At 44.7% G+C, this 27,300-nt stretch overlaps 2 protein-coding genes across 2 annotated transcripts in view; one reads left to right on the forward strand and one right to left on the reverse strand.

The window, feature by feature from the left end:
• Positions 1-14,680, reverse strand: part of SGTB (small glutamine rich tetratricopeptide repeat co-chaperone beta) — a 792,782-nt gene extending 778,102 nt beyond the window's left edge. The window contains exon 1 of the mRNA XM_069627365.1: positions 14,587-14,680. The gene's annotated coding sequence lies outside the window, so the exon portion shown is untranslated. The remainder of the gene's footprint in view (positions 1-14,586) is intronic.
• Positions 14,484-27,300, forward strand: part of NLN (neurolysin) — a 906,503-nt gene continuing 893,686 nt past the window's right edge. Inside the window, exon 1 of the mRNA XM_069627362.1 lies at positions 14,484-14,639. Coding sequence (XP_069483463.1) covers positions 14,593-14,639 — 47 coding nt within the window. The 5' untranslated portion in view covers positions 14,484-14,592. The remainder of the gene's footprint in view (positions 14,640-27,300) is intronic.

A 27,300-nucleotide genomic window follows, 5' to 3' on the forward strand; every position in this document is an offset into this window, starting at 1 on the left:
CTTCCTTTACCTCTCCCCCCTCTTCCTGCCTATCATTTGCCCCAACTTTGGGATATGTCTGGTACCTCCCTCCTCCTCCATCCCCCTCCCTCCGTCTCCCCGGGGTGAGCCCACCCTTACTTGTTCCAACCTGTTTTCTACTTCCCTACCCCAAAGCTCTTATTTCAACTGAATTGTCCACCACCACCTCTGTAAATGCGTTAAGGGTTTAATTTCACCTGTATCATCCTTTGCCGCTCCCTGCTTCCCCTTCAGAAGCCCGGCCCTTCCCATTCAGGAGGGGGCCTTTCAGGACTGCCCTCCTCCTGCCGTTGACCACTCCCATGGCCTGGGCTTTGCTCATACTTCCACTGAGGGGGGGCTATCGCTCCCTTGCTCGTCGCCCAGGTCCAGGTGCATTACGTCCGCCGCTTCCTGAGGGATGGTTATCAGTTTTTGGACTCCTTCCCATTCAAACAGCAGGCCAAACGGGAAGGTCTATTTATATCGGATACCCTTCTTGGCTAGTTCTTTTCCTATCGGGCCCATGTTCCTCCTCATGAGAAGCGTACTGTTCGCCAAGTCCTGATACAGGGAGATCATTTAGCCTTTGTATAGCACCGGTTCTTGTTGTCTGCCTGCCTTCAGGATGGCTTCTTTCTGTCTGTATCTCGCAAACCCAGCTAAGACGTCCTTTAGTCTTGGATTGGGGCCCTTATTAATTCGGTCCACCCTGTGGATCCTATCTAGCTCAATTGCCTCTTGGGCCATTCCTCCCATGAGGTCTGCAAAGATCCTCTGCGCTTCCCCCTTCAGGTCCCTGTCCATTACTGTTTCCGGCAGCATTTTGATCCTGACGTTGATCCTACGTGATCTGTTCTCTAGATCCTCCAGCTATACTTCTAAGTTCTGCGTTGCAACACTAATCCGTTCTCTGGCTTCACTGTTGGCACAGGTTTCTTTATATACCTCTTGGGGGCCTCTTTCGAGCAGGTCTGTTCTTTTGCCTTATTGCCCCATCTCTTGTCTCATTTCCCCCAGGGCCATGCCTCATCAATTGAAATTGTTCTTGAAACGTCTTTGATAACGTCTCCTGTAGGGTTTGCATCTCCCCTTGGAAGTCCTGCCTTGTCATCTGTGCCATGTTTTCTTCTACTTCGTGGTCCTTCTGTTCTTTTGTGTGATCGTTGCTCCCCTTGCTCTGTTCTCTTGCCTCTAGAATGAAACACAAAGTGGGAAGCCCAGAGAGTCAACCGTTGTGGGGCCCACATTTTCTATTCTACCCTTTGCCTTGGAAGTCACTTGGCTCCCGTCTCCTCGGGATGTTCTCCCAAGGGCACAGCTGGTTTGGTTCTGTCCTTCTGGAGCGGCCCGGTTGTGGTTTTACTAGGTGTCTGGTGTGCTCTTGGGGCCCACCATCGTTGCGCTGCCCTTGGTGGGTGCCCCCTTGTTCCTCCCGGGGTCTCTTGGTGCTTTCCTCAATCTTCCTGTCCTTCCCTGGGTCCTTCCCAGCCAGGTTCCAGTGTCCCTGTATTTGGCTCCGGGGTTACCCCTTTGCCGGCTGTGTGCTGTGTGGTCTTGACCTCTTTAGTTGGGTGTCCCCTCAGGGCCCGCGGCACCCTCTCTTTCTGGTTCACCCTTCTTGTGTTCTATGCGTTGTATTATAGTCTGGGGGGGCCTACCCCCTCCTCCGTTCCTGATATCCAATGGTAGGCCTCAGGGCCTATCCTCCTTGTGGCTGTGAATGTTCTGAGGCCCGTGTGTGGCCCTCTTATGTCTCGCTTCTCTGGTGGGTTGGGGTGCCTCCTCCTCTCCCCTGTTCTCTATTATCCCTTGTCCCTTGTTGCACCTCCCTTGTCGTACCTTATCCTGAGGGGGCCTAGGCCAGGTTGCCAAGTCCCAGAGAGGTGTCCTTTTCCTCTGTGATGTGGGCACGTTAGTTGCCGGCTTGCTTTCTCCCTCTTCCTTGCCGTCTCGTCTTGGCTGGGCTGCCTGCTTCCTCTGTACCTTTCAGGGCGCTCCTGGTTCGGCTCCTCAGGCGCCCCCTTACCTCGGTGTGGCAGCCTCCTGTGGGGGGTGGTGGATCGACACTTTAGCAGTTCTGGAACCCGGGAGCAGCCGTCAACACGTCTACCTTGTGTCGGTGGCCATCTTGGAATCTACTCTGTGTTCCTTCTAATGTATTAGTCCACAATACTTTCTGACCCTTACTCAGTCCTTTCTGTACTTCACGCGGCTTCCCCAGACCACCTGTCAATCCCCACTAGCCCATATACCTTTCTTTTCGGTTCGCATCTTCTGGACGATGGGATTCCATCTCAAGGCTCCGGTAGCCCTTGTGCTTGTTCTTGGTTGAGTTGTTCATTTGCGGCTTCCTGCGTCCTTCTCGCGGTCTGTTCTTGCCTCGGCGCTGCAGAGGACACAGTAAGATGATTTTACATCTATTCTGTAAACGAGCTTCAGAGTAGCCGGCCCCACGCTACATTCGTTCTCTCTCCTTCCCCTGTGTCGGTCTTGCGTCTCTGTGCACTGGATAAAGCTGACAGCTTTGCTTCCCTGATCACTGCTACCCAGAGGGATTCTCCTCTGGCTCTCAGCTGTGCTACATTTAAACTCCCACATTGGGAAAGGTAGTTGTTCTGAACCAATCCAGTTTGTTGAAGGACTAGACTGCTCACTTCGGTTTACCACATGGTTTCAAATGTAGCAAGTCAATGTCAATATTGGTAACGTTGTTACTCTGCACTAATTAACTAGTTGTACTGGTTTCGAAATGAAACATATCAGTCCTATCAGGGCAGATGGGAGGGGAATTTAACTCCTGAAAAGGGATTGAAGGACTTTCAGTGGGGTTATACTGCATCTCCTGAAGATGATCGTCCCTAGTCCCATAAGAGGCTTTTCAATCCAGTTGATCCTCCTCCAGTACACCACCCTGGGGGGAGGGGGTTGTTGTCCTGTAGATGCACTGCCCTGTCCCCCTGGGAACGGTCTCTCCCTAGGGAAGAAGGGACGACATCCACAGATTAGTCACAATACCCAAGCCCTGCTCCCAGCTAGGTATATATGGCAAGCGTTCCTGAGGGTCTGACGATGAAGCAGATTATAGAGTACTGAGATTCTACCCTTAGTTTGTCCCGCTAAGTATGTGAGCAGCAGAGGATTGAGTTCGCTAGTTCCTCTTTGTCTGATTGTAGGGTGACTAGCACAGTGGCGCAATTGGGAATACCTGAATCTTTCTTTTTCTTGTAGTAAGAACACCTGCTTACCTTCTACAAAGGTGAGTGGGGATCCTTCATTAAAAAGTTACCTGCGCTCCTTGAGCCCACCAGTGGTCCAATAGGAAAACGCGGACTTCTGAATGCCTGAGAGGAATTCCAGATTGCAAACAATGGGCAATAGCGGGCCTAAACCGAGTGGGGAACCCAATTTCTTTGTTGCTGCGTTCCAGCAGGAGAGTGTATGACTTGTCAAGGATACAAGAGTGTATCCCACTAGCTCCTGGGCTGCTTTTGTGAACGGAAGCTGCCGCAATGGGACCTGGGTCACAGCTTGCTCTATTTACAACCGTATTGGAGTATCTCTAGACTGTCCCCATGAGAAGACGTGTGAGAGTTGTGAAGCCGAATAGTATCTATAGACGTCTGGGACACCTAGATCGCCCAGATTCTCCTTCCTTAGCAAGATCCTTTTCACTTTTCTGGGTTTCTGACGTTGCCAAATAAATGCGAGAATTTTTCCCTGAAGTGCATGCAGTTTTCTGTCTGTATATGTGTCGGGAAGACAGCAAAATAATAAATACATTTTGGGATATTGGCTTGTCTAACTAGGAGGTGGCAGGGGCTCCAATCAGAGCTGTGCCAAATGTGTGGCTCTGGATCGGAAAATATGCTGCATTTCCTATGACTATGTAAAAAAACAGAGTGTTTGAGACGCATGTACCTGTGACGTATCCTGTACAACACAGGAATTCGCCATGCAGTTCCAGCTCTACGATTCCTAAGAGAATGCCTCCTTCCCTATGTGGTTTCTGGCACTGCGCATTTCATCCATTGGGCATGGCTGTTGAGAGGCAGGATTATTAAGTATGGCCCTGTCAACATAGGTATGGATGAGTGAGATTTGGTGGCTGCGAGCTTTCCTCTCCCCGATAGTGACTGCACCTATATCTTGGCAGGATCATAGCCAAACATTGACAAACAACAGCAAGAATTTTTATTGCGAAGTCCAGTATCTATACTAGCTTGTATTGTAATTTCTGGTCCTATTTGCCCATTATGTTGTATATAGTGTCACTGTATAGATCTCTTTTATCAACTGTGAATATTTTTACATTTGTATTCTTTTTGTACAAACTGTATTTTATAACTTAAAGGTTAAAATGCAGAATAAAAGTATGTGTGATGTATCCCGCTAGCTCCTGGGCTGCTTTCGTGAACGGAAGCTGCCGCAATGGGACCTGGGTCACAGCTTGCTCTATTTGCAACCGTACTGGAGAATCTCTAGACTGTACCCATGAGAAGACGTGTGACAGTTGTGAAGCCAAATAGTTTCTGTAGACGTCTGGGACACCTAGACCTCCCAGATTCTCCTTCCTTAGCAAGACAATTTTCACTATTCTGGGTTTCTGACGATGCGAAATAAATGCGAGAATTTTCCTCTGAAGTGCTTGCAGGTTATTTGTCTGTATATGTGTCGGGAAGACGGCAAAATGATAAATACATTTTGGGATAGTGGTCATTTTTACAGCAGTTACCCGTCCCAACCAAGTGATTGTTTGCTTGTCCCAGTTTTTCAAATCTGATTCTACATCTGCAAATAGAAAGGGGAAGTTAGTTTCATATAGTGCTTTAATGTTACTGGAGATGTTGACCCACAGGTAACCATTCAGTAATACAGGTTCCCTTGCCATCCTTTGTTTAGGGTCGCTCGACTAGAGGGATGGCTGTACCCTGGACGAAGGTGCTGGGACTGTCCATTCAGGACAGAAACCAGGACCGACCCAAATACTTCACCAGACACTATCCCCTCAACCTACATTAGCAAGCGTCCTACTCCTTCGGGTTGGAGGTGTTGAGTGCTGATAAACATGTTGAAGGGTGATTAGTTGTGTGGCTGGTACTAAATTGGTAAAAAGGGGGTTTAAGGTGGGCACCACTAGATTATAAATATAAATTAATATGTTGAAAATGCGTAACTGCCCTGTATGGAGCACTGCAGTGACAAACGGCACAAGGGCAGATGAATACATCACTATTGTTACATTCCTTGTTGTTTTTTCAAAATCTATGGCTGGTATTATATACTGGTGTCACATGGAGAGCCTAACTTATGTTAGTTAGTTTTTCTATGTTATAAATTATGTTTTGCACCAGGACCTTATTTTTACTTTGCTGTTAACTTGAATACCAGTGGCCCCAAATGTATACTTGACACATTGTTTCTAGAACCATTTCAATCATACTGGTTTCAGTATTTGAAAAATGTGTGCTCATATTGAAGAACCTTATAGTCTGTGCAAGCTTCTTTTGTATGTAATTCTTCAATTTCTGGGAACTTTCTTTTGGACTTCGGAGCCGGCATTATGACATCATGAGGTTCGCGTCATGACATCATCGTGTGGTGTCAATACACGATACACAATAAGCATGTATTTTTTGCTATTTCAATTCAGTTCATGAATAGGTAGACATTTGTTAACATGCTTCAGACTCCTGCTCCTATGGGATTTCACTAAATTGGTAACAAGCGATTTAGCTGTTACACTTCTTTTGAGAAACATATGCCACACTCTGGTCCTTGACTTTTGTTTCTTCTCTCCTATTTTCTCGTTGCTCAGCCTGTTGGGGTACAGGCTATTGAAGGACTAAGCTAGTACACACTAGCATGCAGTTATCATTTAGATACACGTGTATACAGATACAAATTGGTTTTGTTGTTAAGCGTTAAGCAACGGTTCCAAGGGCTGGAGTGGGTGTTAATGGCCTGTGGTCCAAGTTAAAAGCCTGAGCATAGTGAGGACGTTTAACATGGCCTTGGGACGTTAACACCGTTCCCGCCCTTGGAACGGGTGCTTAACGTTATTAGCACATACTTGCCAACCCTACAGATTTAGGCTGTAGGCTACTGCTTTTTAAGCAGTCCTACCGCCTACAGATTTCAGTGACAGACCCTACTGCTTTTTATAGTGGCAAGTAATTTATGTGACTATGAGGCAAGCTCCAGGACAAAGCATGCAATACATTAATTAGTCTGTCTGTACAGTGGACTGGTAGGTGATTACTTTGATTGGGCTCAGACCAATCCACTGACCTGACAGCTACGTGTCTGTCCTGCACTCTGGCCGGGACAACCCTTAGGTGAACCACCAGTGAAGGCAAGTGGCAGAGTGTAACACCTTCACACAACATCTGCCTATCAGACTAAGGGGGTATCAGTCACCATGTCATTCAGTGTTCAACTTGCAATAAATATGTACTGCCTGGGCTGCTGCTACAGAGCAGTAGCAAACGTTGCCCACCAGCTCTGTGTAATTACCTTCTATGAAGTTAGGTAATTGAATTTGGTGTTAAGTTACCATTCAGAATTATACATTTTTAACATTTGAACATTTTTCCATATTGTGCGGTTTGATGGGGTGTGTATTTTAGAATACTTCAATGGTGCCAACAATGTATGTTATGTATTTTCCCATGATGTCATTGTTGTGAGAATTATTAATTTTTGAAGCTTCAAAAATCCTACATCTTTTTGGTCACAGAATGTTGGCAAGTATGTTAGGACCCTGGGATTCCAATCTGGAAACTCGGGTTGCTAAGAACATTTTATTTTCTTTCAATGTACGGGACGCCGCATGCGTCCTTTGATTGAATGAAAATACCGTCTCAAGGTGGTCGCCATGGATGTGGAAGGCGGGACTCCATATGGGTGCCCATTTCCCATTTCTATTGCAGCCAGCGCGGCGCAGAGTGTGCAGCCTAAGAAACGAGGTCAGTGGGGGGGGGAAGAGGGACCGGAAAAATAAAAGAGATGGAGGGGTGGAGGTAGGGGGGTGGCGGTGTGAGGCGGGGTAAGCAGACATCAGGTTCCATGGAACTCAGGCTGAGATAAGCAGTTTCAGCCCACAATCCAAGGCACCTGATTGGCTGCTCCCTCGCCAGGGGTGCTAATAAGCTTTGTATTGCCGGGTTCTATTGCCTCTGTTTTTGTTGCTGGTTTATTTGTCCTCTATTACCGACACGTTTACTAATTGGTGATTTTAAGGGTATGTGCTACTGGCTACAGGTAGATATTTTTGTTTAGTCATTATGTAGTGTATATACATGGGTTATTAATGAATTGTGACACAATTGTACTAATGATTTTAATTAATTATGAGTTTATATTTGTCTTTTTGTATATATTTTTATAGATTCGGCCCTGACAAACAACTTATGTCCGAAAAGCATTGGGCTCATTACATTTCATATAGATCTGGTTTCCTCATTATGCACCTATTTGTTTTGTATTGCTGAGATTGAATCTCCAGATTATTCTTTGAAAATACATTTTTTTCTATATTATTCACTATGAATACGACATATTGGTTTAAGGTCTGTATGACCTTAGGGTGAGCATGCAGTAATAGGTCTCTCTTGGTTCATCTATGTTAATACATTTGTGAGAGGGTGTGGAAGCAGCACTCTGGTTTCTATTGACTGGGTTTTTATTCATGGATCCTTTTTCATCTCTATATTTGGTATGCCTCAAAAGTAAATACTGGGATGAGGAAGACGGAAGTGGAGGTAATGTGCTGTTTACTTGCCAGTAATCTTCATTACTTTAGTCTTACTCTTCCTCGTTACATTATTATGTGACCCACATCTCCCGCCCTGGTGCAGAGGTATGTTGTGGTGGCTGGGAGTGTATTGCTCTGAGTAGAGAGGGGCGGGGCATGCAAAGTATATTTAAAAAAAAGATGGAATAGATTACTGATGGGCAGGTTGGGTCCTCACAAGTAGTGTGACAAGGAAAAGCAGGACTAAGAATAATGAAGATTATTGGTAAGTAACCGTATCATTCACACCTAAGCACTCATTAACAGTCATCTGAGCGGTCAGCCACACACATCCATCCGACCACTAACCAACCAACCCACCTTAAAACTCACCCTTCTGCATACACCTCTCAAATTCTGAACTAAACACATCCATACCTATATAGCACTACAAACCCATATATGCCAACCCTCCTGATTTACGCGGGCGACTCACAACTTTTCAGTGAAAAATATTGCTATTTTTCACATTCTCCCGCATAAAATATTTCTTCCCCCAATGCATCCCTATGGGAAAATGTACATCTCCTGATTTCTCTGACAAGATCTCCCACATGCTTCTGAATGTTGGCATGTATGCAAACCGTACGCACTAAACTACACCACAACAACGAAGCAAAAAACACATCGCCTCGCCCAACAGCAAATGGCAGCTACTAACCGAAATACACACCTACAATCAGCGAATGATGTAAACCGAACTGAAGCTGCCAACAGTATATCACAGCTCTCTTGGTATTTCTCCCGCTAGGCCTACCAATTTACCCCGCCACCTGCCCTTGCATTACAGATCTGCCAAAACACTAAGAAACCATGCAGGTGGCAATAGTGCGCTGTATTAGAACCTTTAACACAACTTTCATACATGCCAACCATGCTGATTTTTCACTGAGAAATATCGCTATTTTTCGCATTTTCACATGTAGGGACTTCGCGAGATCACGTGACGTAGCGTAGTCTCGCGAGACTTCCTGCGGGACCCACGCAGAGCGGGGAAAGCGCGCCAGAAACAGTGATTAAGGCGCCTGTTCAATGGCGCAGTCTGTGCTCCCGGCGTTCCTCCTAATGAGGGACTAAAGACTGTTTCAGGACCGCAAAGCAGCCCAGGACACCACTGTCCTACTCACTTACCTCCTTACATATGGACATATAAGGAACCCTTGCCAGGGCTACCAGCTGTTTGTTACCAGAGCAAATAAAGTTGTTCAAATCCTACTGGCTCATCCCCTCTCATTATACAACATATATGGCGACGAGGATCAAGGCTAGAACCTGCGTATCATCATGCAAGGAGCAACACCATCCCGCCATTTCTGCAAACACCAGGTAGGCCTGCAATCCATGGCCGCAATGGCATCCCTTATTCACGACCTACCTGAAAGCACTGGGAGGAGCGGGGTACACAGCGGCAAGGCGCAGACACATGTTATTAAACGCACTGGGGTGGAAGTCCAGAGAGTGTTTGCAAGCCTTACGCCCGATGCAGGCGTAGATGAAAACAATGACATATACAAAGAGGCCGTCAAAAGAATTACTAAAAGCTTTGCCAGCAAAGAAAATACTGTGCTGCACAGGATACGGTTCTACAATTGCAAACAATAAGCATCTCAACCCATTGACGACTAGGTTACCAAGCTGGGTGAACTAGCCGCACTGTGCAATTTTGGCAATAACGCAGAAGGATTGATTTGTGACATGTTGACAGTCCACACAAATAGCAGAAAAATCCAGGATAAATTTATTTTGGAGAAGGAACTCTAACTGGAAAAGGCCATAGAGATTGCGAGAGCAGTGGAAGAAACTGCAGGTCGACGGAAATAGTATGCAGGAAGCTCCAGACCAGCAGAGGTCCAAGCGATCACCTTTAGGAACAAGAGGGAGAAACAAGTGGCTGACGCAAGAGAAGGGAAGTGGGGAAGGAAGGAACCGCTGAATTGCGCCAGCACCAAACACCTAGCCAACAACAGAGAATGTCCCGCAAGAGACAAGGAATGCTCTGCAAGAAAATTGGACACTTTTCACTGGTATGCAGATGGCAAAATCACGAACATTAAAGTGGAACACTGTGCGGAGGGGGCATCCTCATCTGAAGAAGGGAGACCCACAGTGTTAATGGTAACCAGCTCACGAGCCAGGAGGGAAAAGCCTCACTGAGCAATTAGAGCGAATGGCATGGAGACGAGAGTCATGGCTGATTCCGGGTACGATCTGACAATACAACCCCTACGCACATACACAGAAATGATGGGCACCGAAACGGTTGAAGACATCAGCACACACCACAAACCCACAGTTTTTGGAGGTGCGTCAGTAGACCTACTATGGTATATCAATGGCACGGTGGAGTTCAAGGGGAGAGAGACCACCACAAGTATACTTCACACAAGAGGACCCAGTGGCCCTAGGATGGGATGATCAAACCAAGCTCAAGATTAAATTAGATCCCAGCACAGAAATCAAGTGTTGATAGTCAATTCAGGAGGAGTGCCAGTGGTTCAAGAAGACTTTCCCAAACTGTTTTCGGAAGGGCCAGGGAAAATCAAGAACTTTGTACACAAGATAATGCTCAAGGCAAATGCAGTCCCCGTTAAGCATAAAGTATGGCAGATGCCAGCGACAGCCACAGACATACTCAAAACTAAGCTCAACAAAATGGTGAAGTTGGGCACCATTGAGGAGGTAGAAGCATCAGAGTGGCTAAGCCCCATCATCCTGATCAAAAAGCAAAACTCACAAGACTTGAGGGTGTCCATAGACCGCTGCAGCCTTGATTTAGCAGTAATTTCTGATAGCTACCCCCTCCCCATCATAAATGAACTCATCCTCATGATGAAGGAAGCCAGGGTGTTCTCCAAACTGGACATGGGGGATGCATACTATTAAATTCATCTGCACAAAGAATCCAAGCCACTCACAGCGTTTATTACCCCATTTGGCACGTATCAGTTCACTAAAATGCCTTTTGGGTTATCGTCCGCAGCTTCAGCGTTTCAGTGCATGATGGACTTACTACTGCGCGACATAGGAAATGTGTCCTAGTTATAGGACGATATACTGGTCTATGCCTCGGATGAACACAAGCATGATGTCACTCTCAGAAGAGTCCTTACCAAATTACAGGATGCCGGAGTAAAGTTGAGATACGGAAAGTGCGTCCTAAGGGCACCAGAGGTTGAATATTTGGGGTACAAGATTTCCTCTCGTGGTATAAGCCCCAAACAAAACCTGATGCAAGCCATTGTAAAAGCTCCAGAGCCAGCCAATAAGGAAGAAGTGAGGTTGTTTTTGGGACTTGCCGAATATTATGCCAAGTTCATTCCCAACTTTTCAGAGATCACGAGACCCCTCAGGAATCTGTTAAAAAAAGGTGCAGAGTTCACATGGCAGGAGGCTCAGAAGGAGGCTGTGGAGATTATAAAAAGACGGATTGTGGAAGCACTGTGCCTACAGCATTCAATCCAGCATTGGATACAGTCATCACCACGGATGCCAGTGCGTTTGAGTAAGGTGCCATACTCACCCAGAAAAAAGGGACACTGAACATTTAGTGGCATTCGCCTCTAAGGCCCTGTCCACGGCTGAGAAGAATTACTCCACAGTGGAGAAAGAGATGTTGGCCTGCGCATGGGCTGTTGAGCACTTCAGGACTTACGTATGGGGTACCAAGTTCAAAATGGTCACCGACCATAAGCCTCTTATTCATATGCTCAATCCAGGTGGGACAAAGTCATCAACACCCCGGTTGCCACGCATCGCGGCCAAACTGCAGGAATATACTTTTGAAATAACCCACATAGCCAGTTGGACAAATGCCCAGGCGGACTGCATGTCAAGGTTACCTGGCAACAAAGAAAAAGCAACCACGATTCTGAAAGAGGAATGCATTGTAGCATCTATCCAAGACCTCAGGGGTCCAGAATTCCTAGAGCTAAGTTAAGGACACTGGCACGAGGAGGACAGTAAAGATCACACCATGGTGAGACTTAGAGAGTGGGTTAGGAACAGTTGGCCAGGAGAAAGGGCCATATCGGAAGGCATGAGGCTGTATTGGAAAGTGGCATAAGAAATCTCAGGAGGTGGAAGGATTGCTCATTAAGGGAGATCAAGTTACACCGCCAGTGGGAATGAGAAGTGTCATTCCGTGCAGGGCCCACTCAGGGCATTTTGGAAACACCATGACATGACGAAGAGTGAGAGAGGCGTACTGGTGGCCTGCCATGGACCAGGAAATACTCTCCATGATTGAGAGATGCCACGGGTGTCTCAACAGTGACAAATACTTGAAGACCAGACAAGCCCTGATGATTCCCACGGAGATCCCAGAAGCGTTGTGGCACAAAGTGGGGTTGGATTTTATGGGTCCAATGGAGGCAATGGCACCCGAGCATCGGTATGGCATAGTGATGGCAGATTACCTGTCTAAACGGGTGGAAGCAGAACGTCCCCAACATTATTACGGCTACCACCATAAAAGTCCTCACATCAATTTTTCAGAGGGAAGGTCTCCCCAAAGATTTAGTCACGGACAATGGAGTACAGCTCACGTCACTGGAAATTGAGTCATTCCTGCACAAACACAACATAAAACAGAGGAAGGTTGCGCTGCACCACCCCCAGGCCAATGGACTAGTGGAGAGGGCAAATAGGTTCATCAAAGGAGCTGTGCAGTTAGCAACCACTTCCGATATGGATCCACTCAAAACAGTCAAGGAGGCTGTTGGGGCCCACAGATTAAACCCCAACGGCATCACCCAAGTGTCGCTGTTCCGAATGATGAGGGGGAGGAGAGCAGCATCAACACTAGTGCCACTGTGGTTGACCAGAGTAAAAGAAGATGATGAAGTAGACATGGCAGAAGTGGTGTGAAGGCTGGAAAACAGCAAAGCGTACATGAAGAGATGGAGTGATCAGACAAGAACGACCCAAGGCCGAGAAGTCAAGGAAGGCGACTGGATCAAAATACGACTACCGAGTAAAGACCAAATGACAGGTTCAATGTTCAGTCAACCAGTAAAAGTAATTCACAGAGGGACTAATCACATTCGCACAGATGATGGCCGGATGTGGAACCTGGAGCGTGTGGCAATGTTTGAGAAGCATCACACCGCTGCAACAACCCAGGAGGAACTCACGCCTGGTAAAAGCCCCGATGGAGTGGCCACAAGAGAGTGAGAATTTGAAACCCCCACGAGAGAAATTGCAGAGCGAGAGAGAGGCGTCGGAAACATCCCAATAAGCAAGTCAAGCACACGACGCAGGTGGTAGGATGGAAAATCGTCCTAGAAGAAAGAACAGACGACCAGTGAAGTATGATGACTTTGTAATGGAAAAAAAGGTGGTCAGTCATAATTTCGACAGTAAAAATGTCGAGTCAAAATTTCGAAAAAAAAATGTCGAAAAAAATAATGTCGACAAACAATAATGTCGAAATCTTTTCAATATTTTTTCGAAATTTTCTATTTATTGTATAAATAAATAAATATATATATAACTAAAATGTGTTGAGTATGAGGGGTGAGAGGGTGGTGGGGGGGTGTGGGGAGGTGGCAGGGGGTGTTGGGTGAGGGGGGTTGGGGGGGACACCCCCATAGTAAATGATACTCTTTTTGTTTATTTATTTATTGAAAAAATAAATAAATAAATATATAATTACTATGTGTTGAGAATGAGGGGTGAGAGGGTGGGGGGGTGGGGGGAGGTGGCAGGGGGTGTTGGGTGAGGGGGGTTGGGGGGGACACCCCCATAGTAAATGATACTCTTTTTGTTTATTTATTTATTGAAAAAATAAATAAATAAATATATAATTAGAATGTGTTGAGTATGAGGGGTGAGAGGGTGGGGGGGTGTGGGGGGGTGGCAGGGGGGTGTTGGGTGAGGTGTTGATAGTTCTAATTGACTTTTTTTCTAAAAAATGACTTTTTACATTATATGTATAGGATGTCGACATTGTTTTCTACATTTTTTTTTCGACATTATGACTATAAACCGGAAAAAAATGTTGCTTGCTTGTCAAAGGGAGGTGTGTAGGGACCTCGCGAGATCATGCGAGGCAGCGCAGTCTCACAAGACTTACCGTGGGGCCCGTGCAGATCCCGGAAAGCGTGCCAGGAACAGTGATTAAGGCACCTATGTAACGGAGCAGTCTGTGCTCCCGGCGCTCCTCCTAATGAGGGACTAAAGACTGTTTCAGGACAGCAAAGCAGCCCAGGACACCCCTGTCCTACATACTTACCTCCTTACATATGGACATATAAGGAACCCTTGCCAGTGTTACCAGCTGTTTGTTACCAGAGCAAATAAAGTTGTTCAAATCCTACTGGCTCATCCCCGCTCATTATACAACATCACACCTAAAATAATTCTAGCCCCAAATCCTTCCTATCGGAAAATATATGTCTCCCAATTTCTCTGATGATATCTCCCTCCTAGTGGTGCTGTATAAACTTTCTATTAGCATTCATGGATGGCCAGAAAAGGACAAAACTCTAAGTCACTATATACAGACTATATGACCTGGCAGCATCAGCAAGAACTCGCACGCATTCCTTATTCCATATGAAAACTGGACAAACATAAATAGTGTTGTAAGAGCACGATCCAAAGAAACAGCGATTCCCAATCAACTGCATGTATTGCGGTCTAAGCTCCGCCCTCCAGCCTCTGATGATATCCGCATGCGCATTGTAGTCCCAATGCCAAAGACAAATCCATAGCATTAAGACCACATGGCAACAGAGGGCATCCCTTGAGTTCATTACAAGCCGCGGTGAAAGTGAATATATAACTAGTACCGGGTCATGTGGATTCTCCGCCGTTTAGCGCCCCTTCAAGTGACTGCACAGAGGTATTTAGTTTAGCGATGTATCTGTTGGTTTAATGATGGGGGGCGGGGACGGGGGGTCGGGTTGTTGCAACGCCCTCTTAAAAATAACGTCACCATTGCCAATAGACATAGTGAAAACTCTGAACCGCGTGTTGTGCTTCGGAAGGACGTGACTGTGTCTGGGCACTTCCATTTTGGGTGTGGCTAGAAAATGTATGCATGGTTGCACTGCCGTAGTCCAACCCACACGCACATTACCCACATCCAACATGGCACTCGACTTTACACATGAATTTTCACACAAACGCTCTAGTGTTTTTGGTAGGTACCTTTGTTGGCAGGGCAGTTGTCTGTGTGCCTTGACCGCTCTGCTTTACAAGCTGCCCGCAAGGTAACGGGATGTACCCTCAACGTACACAACGCAAATGTGTGTGTGTGTTGTGTACTTTGAGGATACCTGTCGTTCCCTTACATGGTGCGGCATAGTACATACGAAGCTCTGTCTGTTAACGTTGTAAGGAGGGTCTTCCGAAATTAAATGCTGGTCTAACTTCGGATCGCATGCATATTTTACCTGCCAGGAACATGAAACAGTTACTTTATGTTTGTAAAACGGTGGGTAAATAGTCTTACTCTTCAAGGTCACCAGAAGACTATAATGTGCACTGTGTTCTGCCACCTCCCTTCCAATCACTCCCCCGAGTCATGCAGTATTAACACCCCGATCACGATTTCAATAGCCTAAAGATTGATGCACGTGCTAACAAACAATGAAACGCTTTACATTAGTAATTGCCAGGCTCCTGTGAACTCTGCAGCTGTGGGCACCGTTATTCCGTTATTGTCTGTGTCCTGTTATGTCCCGCCACGGCTCTGTAGGTCAGCCAGGTTAAGTCAATATAACCCAACATTTCGGGGGAGGACACCACTGACTTCAACCATAAGAAATGATATCAGATGATTTTTTTTAAATTTTTTGTATGAATTGAATTAACAATTTTTACAAAAAGGAGCAAAACAGAATCCCTTTAAATTCATGTCCATATCTAAAAAGAGTGGGTCAAAATGAGACACCCTCCCTCCCAAATAAAACCAAGCAAAAAAGACCCCTTTGGTTACATAGGTTCAAACCAAAACTCAAACAGATCGACTTCTCTTTAATAATTCTGAGTCTCTTTTCAGTCCTCTCGAGCTTTCTTGGGTCATGTTATTTCTTCCTATTCTCTTTAGCCATTTGATTTTACAGTTTGAAAAGGCCTACGGGCAAATAGGCCCAGGCTTTCCAAAACTTTTTCAGTCTTAACCTTGAAGGCCTTCCATCTTCCCTCTGGCATTTTGCTCCAAATCAATGTTTTTAAGAAGCAAAGTTACCCCTATCACACATCGAGTATCGTCTCCACTTGTCAGGATTCTCCACCAGTCTACTTCTGTTAAAGTTCTGAAGGCTGTCATTATTTGCCCCAGCAATGTCTTTCTGGCTTGGAAGGTTCCTTCGCAACCCAGCAGGAGATGTCTGCTTGATTCTACTTCTTCCTTTTTACAGAATCTGCATTTATTTGTTGCAATTTGTTTCCTTATGAACAAAACTTCATTTGTTTTAAGCTGATTCAACCGGAATCTTAAGAGGGTCCTACTACAGGTTTTATCTGGACATTTTTCCAGGTAGCTTCTGGTGTCATATAGTCTCTTTTCCGTTTTCGGGAAGCCCTTTGTTAGTCCATAGTTGTTGGCATTTTGACCTGTGGCAATCCAGTCCAATTCCAAAAGTTTTTTAGATACACTGCCTGGATTTCTTACCAGCGGATCTTTTGTAACCTCAATCTCAGTCAGTCGTTTAATATTTTGCTTTAAACAGTTGTTTAATATTATCATTCTTCATTTCTCTCTCAATTAACTCCAGGACCTTTGGTTTGGTTTCCTGGATGATCTTCTGATACAGCATCAGCGTATTTCTTTCTTTGATTGCTCTCAATGATGAAATACATAATTCTCATCTAATAAGTGGCATGGGAGTACTCTGTGACAATCCAAGGACTTGCCTCCAAAAGAAACTCTCCAGTTTAGACCACAGATTTTCCTGCAGGGCAAGCATAGCCTCTGTTCCGTATAGTATTGCAGGAACTACCTTTGCTTTGTAAAAGGTTATTACTTCTTTGAGAGAAAATTTCCTATATTTTTTGTCCATGATTTTTGCTTGCGAGGTTAAGGCTTTTATTTTGGTCCAAATCATATCCTGCATAGGTTTCTCCTTTAGATTATTACTTAGTGTCACTCCCAGGTATTTAAAGATGTTTACTCTTTCCAGCTTTTGATTGTCTACGAACCAATATTGTTTGCCCCTCTCAACTAAGCCGCACCATGATTAATGTGTCTTGATAGAGTGCTTTGATTGTTGCTAGTATAAGGTCAGGACATTTCAGATTTTCCAGCTTTTCCCACAGTAGTTGTCTGTTGACCTGGTCAAAAACTTGGACCAGGTCAATAAAAGCCATGTGCACTCGTTGACCTTTTTGAGTAATCTTTGCTTTTATTATGCTCATCGCCAAGATGTTTGGAAGGTTCCCTACATTGACAAATCCAGTTTGAAATGGATCAGATCTGTTTTCTCCCTTCAGCCAAATTTGAAATGCTTCCAATGCGAAATTTCCAAAGATTTTTCCGATTACATCCAAGAGTGAGATCGGGCAGTAATGTCCTGGGTCCTCTCTGTCCCCTCTCTTAAAAATCGGGACCACTACTGCCATTCGCCAAGAATCCGGGATATTTTTTTCTTGATTGCATTTCTTAAATAGCTTACTGATAAACGCTGCCCACAACTCTGGATTTAATTTAAGATCACTGTTAGCTATCCCATACGGTCCCGGAGCCCTTGAGTTACTTATCTTCTTGATTTGCAAAGTGAGATCTTCTTCCTTATGTCCCACTGCGGTGTTTCCATGCTTTTTGATGTTTTCTCGTTTTGGGTCCGGTCATCGATGTTATTTACTGGGCTATATAGTTTCTCAAAGTGGGATATCCATTTACCTTCGCTTACATTATTCTGCAATGCATTTGTTGTTGCGTTTCCTCCCTTTATAAGTGACCAAAATTCTTTTGATTTTCGGCTGCATAATATTTTTTGCATGGTTTCCGCGTCTTTCTGGTGTAAATACGCTTTTTTTGCCATATCCATGCTTTATATTCTTTGCATGCTCTGTGCCATTTAATCTTATTCTCCGGCAAATGTGATGTTATTGCTACTCTTTTCAATTTTCTCAAGATTCTTCTTTTTAGTACTATTTCGCGGTTACAGGCATGTTGATGATCTGTCCTAGCTGTTAGCTTCTTGCCCTTTAGCATGTATTTTTCTAAAATGGGTGTATATTTTAAGGTGTTTTCTTCATTTTCCCCTCTCTTTAACTTTGTATTACACATTTCAGTGTAGTTTTTTGTGAGTTCAGTAATTGAGTTTCCTGTGATCTTGAGTCTGTTGCCCCTTATATTGACTTCGAGGTCGTGCTTATGCCAATGTTTAAGTTTTTGTCTGCTGTCCCAGCTCGCATACAGTATATTATGGTCAATGTATTTAGTTTTTTCCACTGTGAATCTTTTCATCAGCCCTAAGAGGTCCCTTGAAACAAGCGTATGATCTATAGTACCTGTCTGATCGCCTCTTTGCCATGTTGGAATATTCGCGTTGCTTTTTGATCTCAGCCAGTGTAGGTTATGGAGGTCTCTTGTCTCTAATGTTTGTTCCAAACATCTGCCTCTTTCTGGTATTTTTGCCGAGTTGTTCAAATGCGGTCTTTGGTTCCCGATTCCCGGACATATAACATTGAAATCTCATGTTATTATTGTGTAATTATGGTCGTAGTTTACACTTGCTTCGTCTAGGCTGTTGTTTAGGGATTCAATATATGCCTCTTTAGTAATAACTTCTGGATTCCAATATGTGTTTATTAGGAGCATTTTTTCTTTCCTCTCTTCCATCTCATCGCTTTCTATATATTTCCAACAAATTAGCACAACTTGGAACAAGTGCATTGTTGGTAACTGTTCCATCACCTCCAGACCAGATCCTGATTTTATTGCTATTAATAATCCGGCCGTCGGTCTTCCTGTTAAACCTTTTTTTGCCGGCATGTTGACTATCGTGTAGCCATCCAGATTTGGTTTGTTTAGAAGCCACGTCTCCTGAAGACAAATTATGTCCCATCTACTGAGATTTACATCATTTTTTTGTCATCAGGTGGCTGAAGCCTCTGGTGTTCCAAGACATCAAATATATGTTTTTTTTCAATGTTTTCAATTCAACTGTTTTTTGTCCGTCGATGGTTTTCGATGTCAGTTCTTTCTTGCCTAGTTGCTAATCTTCCTTATTTAACTGGGACATTGATGATTTCCAGGTCCACTATATTGGCGTATTTTTAATCTTGTTCTTTTGTCTTGCCAACCACTCCCGATTATCCTTGTTGTGGTAATTCCTGCTCACTTGTTTGCTGTATTCTTTCTTATGTATCTCTTCAGGTCGTCTCAATTCCTTTCTTTCCGTTCTTTTATAATTCTCCTCTACGTCTGATGGCTCATATTCTCTTGAGTTTCTTGAGTTTCTCCTTCTTCGCTGCCAGAAACGCTCTTGGCCTGCTTCTCTCTCTATCCTCGCCCCATTCCTTTTCGTTTTTTCCATCGGTTTTTCTTGTCTTATTTTATGTTTCCACCTGTTTTTTTCTCTGTTTGTAGATCTTTCATATATCTCTGTGTCTCTCGTTATCCTTTCTCAGTCCTCTGGGTTTTGATTTTTCCTGCCGTTTTCCCTCTCTGTGTTGTTCCATTTCTTTCATGACAAAACCCAATATTTCTAGATGTTCACAACCCTTTCGTAACAATTCTCGGATAACTTGGGATCTAATATGTAAATAAGATTGATCTTTTCTACCCCTTTCACACGGCTCGACTATCCATAAATCCTGACTCTGGATGTCCCGTAATTTCGGTATCTGTGCATAAATGTCTATGATGGTACGTCTGTTCAGGGTTAAGTCATCGTTTTCTTGATGTTTACATTCCAATTGAAAGATACAGTTGCTTTGAATTTTCAGTACAGCCTCGTTCCTATCCTCTTTCCTTTTTGGTGGTGACAGATTTTTCTTTCACTAGTCTCTTGCATCATAATGGCGATTTTCTAGTTTGTCCGTGTCTAGCTTTGGTTTCCGACTCATTTTTCTATCCTTGTTTTTCTCCTTCCTTTCATCCTTGGAGCTTTTATTATTTCTGTCACGCCTCAGGGAACCTGGCGGCTTTGGAAGAAGTGGAAGCTGCGCCCGCCATAGCGGGTTCAATCACGTTTTGGGAAACGCGCTGTGCAGGTCTAGCTGTCATTGCGACGTTCCCGACACCGGTATTTAATCCTTTTACTTCCAGGGTCGGGTGCGTTGCAACGTACAGTGTTTCGTCCTGTTTTCCAGTGCTGCTGTTTTTTCGTGGAGTTTCCCTTTTTTTCCGCCGTTGACCTTTCTTTCCTTTTTCGCCCTTTTTTTTCCTTCCCTTGCTCTCCGTACCTTTAGCAGGGATCTCCCCGCGTACTTGGCTCCTCCTCCCTTGTCTGTTCCGTTCCCGTCTCTCATCCTTCCTCCCTCCCGTCTTGTGCTTTTCTCTCTGTACTTATTCTGTTGATTCTTGCTTCCTTCCTGTATAGTGCTTACCTCTCTTGGTCCTCTTCTTTTTGCCCTCCTCTGTTCCTATTCTGCTTGATTTCTCCGTGTACCGACCACTGCCTGTCTTGTGGATTGCCTCGCCTAGCCCTCATCTGTTTATCCTGTATCGGAACTACTTCCTGTTATATCCCGGTGTACCGACCACTGCCTGTCTTGTGGATTGCCTCGCCAAGCCCTCTTCTGACTATCTGTACTGGAACTTTTCCCCTTTACCTGGTCTCATACCCGATTCTCGTTGGAACTTGTTCTATTTCCGGACCGTGTCCACCAGTTCCTCTCCCTCTGCTGCTGCCTCCGGAGTGTGTTTACTACTATCTCTGCGCTTGAAGATCCAAATCTTCCAGGGTTTTTTGTGCCACTGGCTTTTTCACCATTGACCAGCGACCGAGGAGGGTTGCCACAGATCACCCAAAGGGTGTCACTGTGGCGTCCTACCTTGGTCGTCCCTATCTTCAAAAAAAAGGGGTGAAGACTCGAACAAAGGACAATCCAAAGCTGACTCAACGCCGGAGACTTCGAGGTGAGGAGGAAGGGGAGGAAAGGGAGTCTGGGGCATCTCAGGAGGAAGAGGAGATTACGGACCTTACTGACAATTTCTTCCCACTGAATTATTTTTATTTTTTTCTGTTTCTTCTCTTATATCTATTTTCTTCTGTGCTCCCGTGGATGTATGTCCGGTTCCTTCTCTCTGATACAGATCTTCTTTCTCTTATCCATTCTCAAGTCATTTAGATTTAAGGTAATCGCTTTTCATTTGTATCTTGGAGTTGGATTTGGGTCAGAATCCACCTCATCCACTGTGTAAATACTCCATTCTGTTGTGTCGCATGTTGAGTTTATTGAATTTATTGACTCTTCTGATGGCCGAACACAGTTGTTAGTTCCTTTTATTTGCACAGCAATTTTAGTTTTTTCTTTCACCTCTTTTTTCTTTACCTCTTTCGTCTTATCGCTTGACATGTTCTTATTTTGAGGTGTTATCTGTTTGTCAAAAACAGACTTCTGATTAGAAAAAATTCCAAATGTAAAGACACTCGATTTCGCTGGCTCCTTTTTTTTTATAATGCTTTTCTCCTTAGGGATATTCGCATGCGTGTCAGTCATCTGTTTTACTGTGATCTGTGTCTCCTCTTGATCCGTCTGTGTGCCTATTTCTCCCATTTGTTTTTTTTTACCTGTGTTTCTTGGTATTTTGAACTTAATTTTATAATCTTCACGCTGTTTTCTTCCTTAGCTAATATGTATCCCTCCATCAGCGTTATCTTAGTGTTCACCGTTGATATCAATGATGTTTGATCCCTCATTGTATCATTCAATGTTTCATAAAGTTTGGAGAACGGAGCTAGGGCTATAGTTATAGTCGACATTAGTGACATTGAAGTCCATTTTTTTTTTGTGGTTATTCTTTTAGCCCTTCTGACGACATCTCACTAAGTCTTCTATTCTGAATTGGTGTAGTTAACACGGTCACTGGTCTCATGCCTGGATTCGTAATACTTTTGTTTCCTTTTGTTGGATGTTTTCCATTGTTCTCCTCCTTATTTTGTTGTATCATAGTTTGTGTTCCCGTCGTTTGACATATACTTTTCAAAATTGGCCCTACTGTGTGTGTGGCTTTGGCAGCTGTATCACGTTCTGAAGGCCTTTTTTCCCTTCCAGAAAACACCTCCTGTATTAGGGGTCTTTTGGGCTCAGTCTCATTTATGTTTTCTTTTATGTTCCTATTTTTAGGACTTTCAAGTTGAGATTGTAACACTTCTTCTTCAAGAGTATGTACTTTGTGCTCCTCTTGTAAGTCTTTGTCTATTGGCCTTTTTGGCTTCTCCATAAGTGTATTTGGGTTGGTCCTTGTTTTATTGAAGTGCCATCTTATTGGAGTTGATGTTACATTTCTCTTTGGGCTTGATTGACCTTGTAGTGGTGTCATACATTTTCCCTTTTCTTTGGGTATTTCTTTGTTCACATCTCCTATTGAAAAACACTATCTAGTAGTTCAATGTGTGAGATTTCATTTTGAGGGTTTATTGCAGGAACTATACCAAATAGTTTATTGATTGAGTCCACTTTTTCTACATGCGTTAATGCCCTTTTATGTGTTGTCACTTTCCCTCTTCTGTCATTTATATGATTGGATTTTATTAATTTTCCTACCATTTTTTTGACTTGGTTAGAATTTTGTTTATTCATGACACCTTTTTGTCCCTTTTGTTTGACCTTTTCTTTATTCATCTGATTGTTGGGCGTTAGATCTTGGTCTTCCCATTCTGCTTCTTGCAGTCTGTCTTTGCTATTATTCGTTTCGATCTCTTTATTAATATTCTGTGGGGCTTCCTTCTTCATTGGCGTCAGACTTGAAGTCTGTAATTCTTTATTTGTTTCGTTGTGTGTAATGTCTTGTAGCTTTTCAGTGCTTAAATGATCTGCCATATGGTTCCGTTCTTCCGAGGTTTCGTTGTGCCCGTCTCCTTTGTTTCTACACTCAATCCTCCCCGGATCTGCCTCTTTGTGGTTCGTCTCGGAGGCATCCTCCTGCCTATCAACATCATGTTTTTCCTTCATATGTGGATAGCTGCTTTGAACTTCGTCCGGTCTTGCCTTTTGCTGGTCCAGTTTTTGCTGTGATTTAATTTCCTGTTGGTTTTTATCCCTAGTCATTCCTGTTTTAATTGGAGGATTTTCTTCTTGGGTCCCTACGCTTTCGATTGCAGGGTTTGCTTATGATCGCGTTTTGGGAATCTGAGGGATTGAGCGGGCACGAATGTCACTAAATCATTCATCCCCTCCTGTTTATTGTCCCCCTCTCTTATTTGTTCCTCCTGTACTTGTAAATCGTGTACTTCAGTTTGTACAAAGTTTTGTAATTTCTCATTCTTCTTAAGTCTCTCTGTATTTTTGACTCCTCCCATTAATACCACTGTATTTGGTGTTTTATATCTTCCCTCGTGTCCTTCCTCCCCTGCAGGATCCCAAGCCTTTTCACCCCTCCTTTCCTTAATTTCTATAGACTTTAAAGCGCACGTTTCGCTCCAACATGGGGTAGGAGATAAGATATTTTGGTTATTTGTCGTTCTGGTCATACATTTAGTAGGGGCCCACTTTAGTTTGCTCTGTAGAGGCTTTTTTAAGGAGCGAAGTACACGCTTCTGTGATAAATCTTTGATCTCTAGGTTGGGACAGTCACTTTCCGTGCTATCAGTGTCACATTCATTCATTTTTTTCTTACCTTCTGAGTCATCAGCGTGCCATGGATTTCCCAACCCTATCAAATCAGAAGGCATTTCCCCTTTACTACCGCTAGGCAGGATTTCCACGCCCATCCCTCTCTCCTCCACTAAAACCTTAGGTTCTTGGCTTCTACGTCTCTCCGGAATCGCCATCGAACTACTGATGGAGGTCTCAGCGCCTAGAGGCCCTTTACTCGGGGTGATGTCTTCCTCCGCTCTTGGCATCTCCATATTTCGTTTTATGGAAGGTTCAGCCTTATGCTACACACTGCGTAACCAGCCGTAAACAGTGTTAAACCGTGGATCCAGTCGCCCTTAACTCCTCACAGGCTTCACGCCGCAAGGGCTCTGGCATGATGCTTATATCCGCCTTTCCACTTCCTGTGGGCGTGGTTTGCACGATCAGCTGTGCTGCACTGCGAATGACCGCGCTCGCTTTCAAACTGCTTCTGGGTTCCCCCAGTAGTCTTGCGCGAGTTGGAGTGCGGTACAGCTGTAACCCTCGCACACAGCTCGTGCACAGCAGTCAGCAGGCTCACAAGCTGCAGCCCCTCCAGAAATGCAGGTTGGTAGTAAAGTTTGTGTCACGTATCACGCTCTGTTTCTCCCACCAGCCGAACAGTGTTAAACAGTGGATCCAGTCGCCCTTAACTCCTCACGGGCTTCATTTTGTAACATGACATTTGTAACGCGCCTATACACAAGTGTTTCAAGGTGCGACGAGGCAAGGAAGGGGGAACAGAGGGAGGCCAGACACCGATCTTACTAGGCCAAGTGACAATGAGTTCACGCAAGTGCAGGGGACGGGGGAGTGTAAAAGGGGGTAATGCTATACATGGGATCAAAACAATAACAAGAAGTGCAGCCAGCAGGTGGCAGGTGCACGAGTAAGTGCAGACAGCAGTTGTCCAAAAGTGAAGGTAGGGGGATAGTAGGGTTACAGATAAAGACTCAAGTGTAAGGGTTGCCGGGAGGCAGTGCGGGAGTGCAACTGGGCGGGTAGGGACCTGGGCCTGAAATCAGAGGGTAGCCAGGTGACCAGTGCAGTATCAGACAGGAAATTAGTAGTGGAGAGGAAGAGAGAAGGCAGCCGCAAAGAGGAAGATCTTGAGGTGCTTACGGAACCAGAGATGGTTCGCCTCGAGTTTCAGAGAGGCAGGGAGGTTGTTCCAGAGGGAGGGCCCAGCTGAAGAAAGAGATCTACCACCAACTCGTTTCTTGGAGAAGCAATTTACCCTGAGGGAGTTGGAGGTGGCGAAGCGAAGAGCTCGAGTAGGAAGGTATTTACAAAGAGAGAGATGGAGGTATTGAGGACCCAGGCCCCATAAGGCCTTGTGGACCATGCAGAGGGTCTTGAACTTATTCCTTGCAGCCACTGGGTGCCAATGCAATGATTTCAGTGCTGGAGAGATACGATCCCTGGGCTGGAGGCCCAAGGACAAGTCTTGCAGTCCTGTTCTGGATGAGTTTCAGAGGCTGGAGAGTAGAAGCAGGCAGATTTAGAAAGAGGCTGTTGCAGTAGTCCAGTAGCTCACAATGTTTTGTTTTAAAATAAAAAGGCATATGGTTTATTTAAATTGTACAGGTGTAAAAAGTAAAGGACATCGTATTTTAATTTCACCACGTGTTGTTTTTACGTGCACATTAATCATAATTACATTTAGTTATACCTTTTCTCTTCACGCTACTTACTCATGAAGCTATTCTGCCTTTCCCACTGTACCCTTTCCCAAAAATGTCTCCCATTTCTTTTTTCTCATTATAGCACCTTCCACCCTCACAGCCAGGGTATAAAGCACCTGATCTATCCCATAATCCTCCTGTTTATACCAAAGGAACTGGGATAATTTTACCACTGGGGAGGGAGAGGAAGGTGTCCATACTGTGACGAGAACGATAAGTACTAGGAGTAATGAAGATTTCCGTTAATCATCAGAACGATATGTCCTTACTCACCACAGTGCTTACTCATGAAGTATACCAAAATACAAAGGTCGGACCGGCACATACTTAGATCAACAACAACAAAAAAGACACTCCTGTACAGTAAGAGCAGTGGGGGAGTGAGGGGGACATCCCTCACAGAGACTAACTGGGCAGGGGCAAAAAAAACAGAGGAATGGATAGATACATATTTAGGTGGCTCAACAGTAGTACTTTAGGTTAAACAGGGGTGCTTGACCTGGGCTATCCAAGCCTGGCCCGCTCAACAGTTGAACTTTAGGTTAAACAGGTGTGCTTGATTTGGACTATCCAAGCCCGGAGACCACTCGAGAATCATCAAAGTCCCAGACGACGACTAGGAAGGCCACCCACAGGTCAATTTATAACTTGAGCCGCAAGGAACAAACCGAGCAAGAGGTGTGCCTAGAACTAAAAGGGGCAACAAACGTAACCCTGTTCCTAGAACAGACTGCCAGGACAGGTACCCCCCTCTAATCCCTCCAAGAGGTTGTCAAAATTAGACTGGGACTACTAAGAACCTGATCCCAAAAAAGGGAACAATGGTCATGGGGAGAGTAAGCCCTCTCTACGAGGAGGCTGCAGTGAAGAGTTCCTGCATAGAGGCTGGTGCCTGTAGCGATAATTAAGGTGTAAACACTAAGTTTATAAGAAGGTATATTTATTAAGGGCCCGCACGCAGCCAGCGCCAGCCACCTCAATCACCACCCACCAACTGACAATCTCAACCGTCACGTAGGACGTCCCTACACCCAACGTTCCATCCCTGTGTTCCATGGGGCGCAGCACAGGAGCGTCTCGCGCCCTGGAACACAGATCGCAGCACATCTCCCTTTCGATAGAGAATGAAAAACAAATGCAGTAAAACAAGAAAAACTTCATAGAGGTAAACATAGTCTTTGAACATAACAGTGCAACCAGAACTTCGCCTCAGATGGTCTTTAGAATCATATCTAGAGTTACATGGACCATCCACTACTACATACCCACTTTGCTGGCCAAAAGCTCCAAAATCCATTTGGTTATTGCACTCCCTTTCAGCTGAACTGATAACCTAGTCAACTTCTATGCCCTACATTCCTCCACTCATTAGAGAACTCGCCACACTTCTCTCATCACAGGCAACTTCACCATTATAAACCACACTTTCCATCACTCCACTCTTCCTATCCATCTTGACAATCCTTTGTTTGTTCCATCATCCTCCTTTCCCCAACTTAACAACACTGCGACTAGTATCAGTGACAATCTCAGTCCTGAAATACTGTGACTCTCCTTTAGTTACCTTAAACAGGTTTTTAACCTGAGCAACATCACCCACCACAATGTCATTCTGTTTGACACCCATCCGGCTATCAAAACCAACTTTGTTCTTGTACTGAGTTTCCAACACCTGCAGTGTACTTTGTCCACATCAACAGAAGGACAACCATCACACAACAAACAACCACCAACCCAAACCGGCACTAACTTCGACCCAAGCTTTCGACTTCTCAACAATTCGAAAGGAGAAACTCCTGTCATCACATTGAGCATGGACCTGTATGTCCAAAACATATCACATATGGCTGATTGTACTTGGTTGGCTATTGCCCATTGATTGCAACCCTTCACAGTACTGTTCATTCTTTCCACCAAGCCATTTGCCTGGAGGTGGTAAATTGCAGTGCGCCAACTTTTGATCCCCGTTTCGCTTATAAACATCTGCATTTCTTTAGAGGTAAATTGTACCCCGTTATCAGTCACCAACACCTCCGGTGTCCCTTCTCTTCCAAAAAGCTCACGCTAATACTCGATCACATT

The sequence above is a fragment of the Ambystoma mexicanum genome, chromosome 6p, assembly GCF_040938575.1.
Source record: "Ambystoma mexicanum isolate Mex_15411 chromosome 6p, UKY_AmexF1_1, whole genome shotgun sequence".
Lineage (NCBI taxonomy): Eukaryota > Metazoa > Chordata > Amphibia > Caudata > Ambystomatidae > Ambystoma > Ambystoma mexicanum.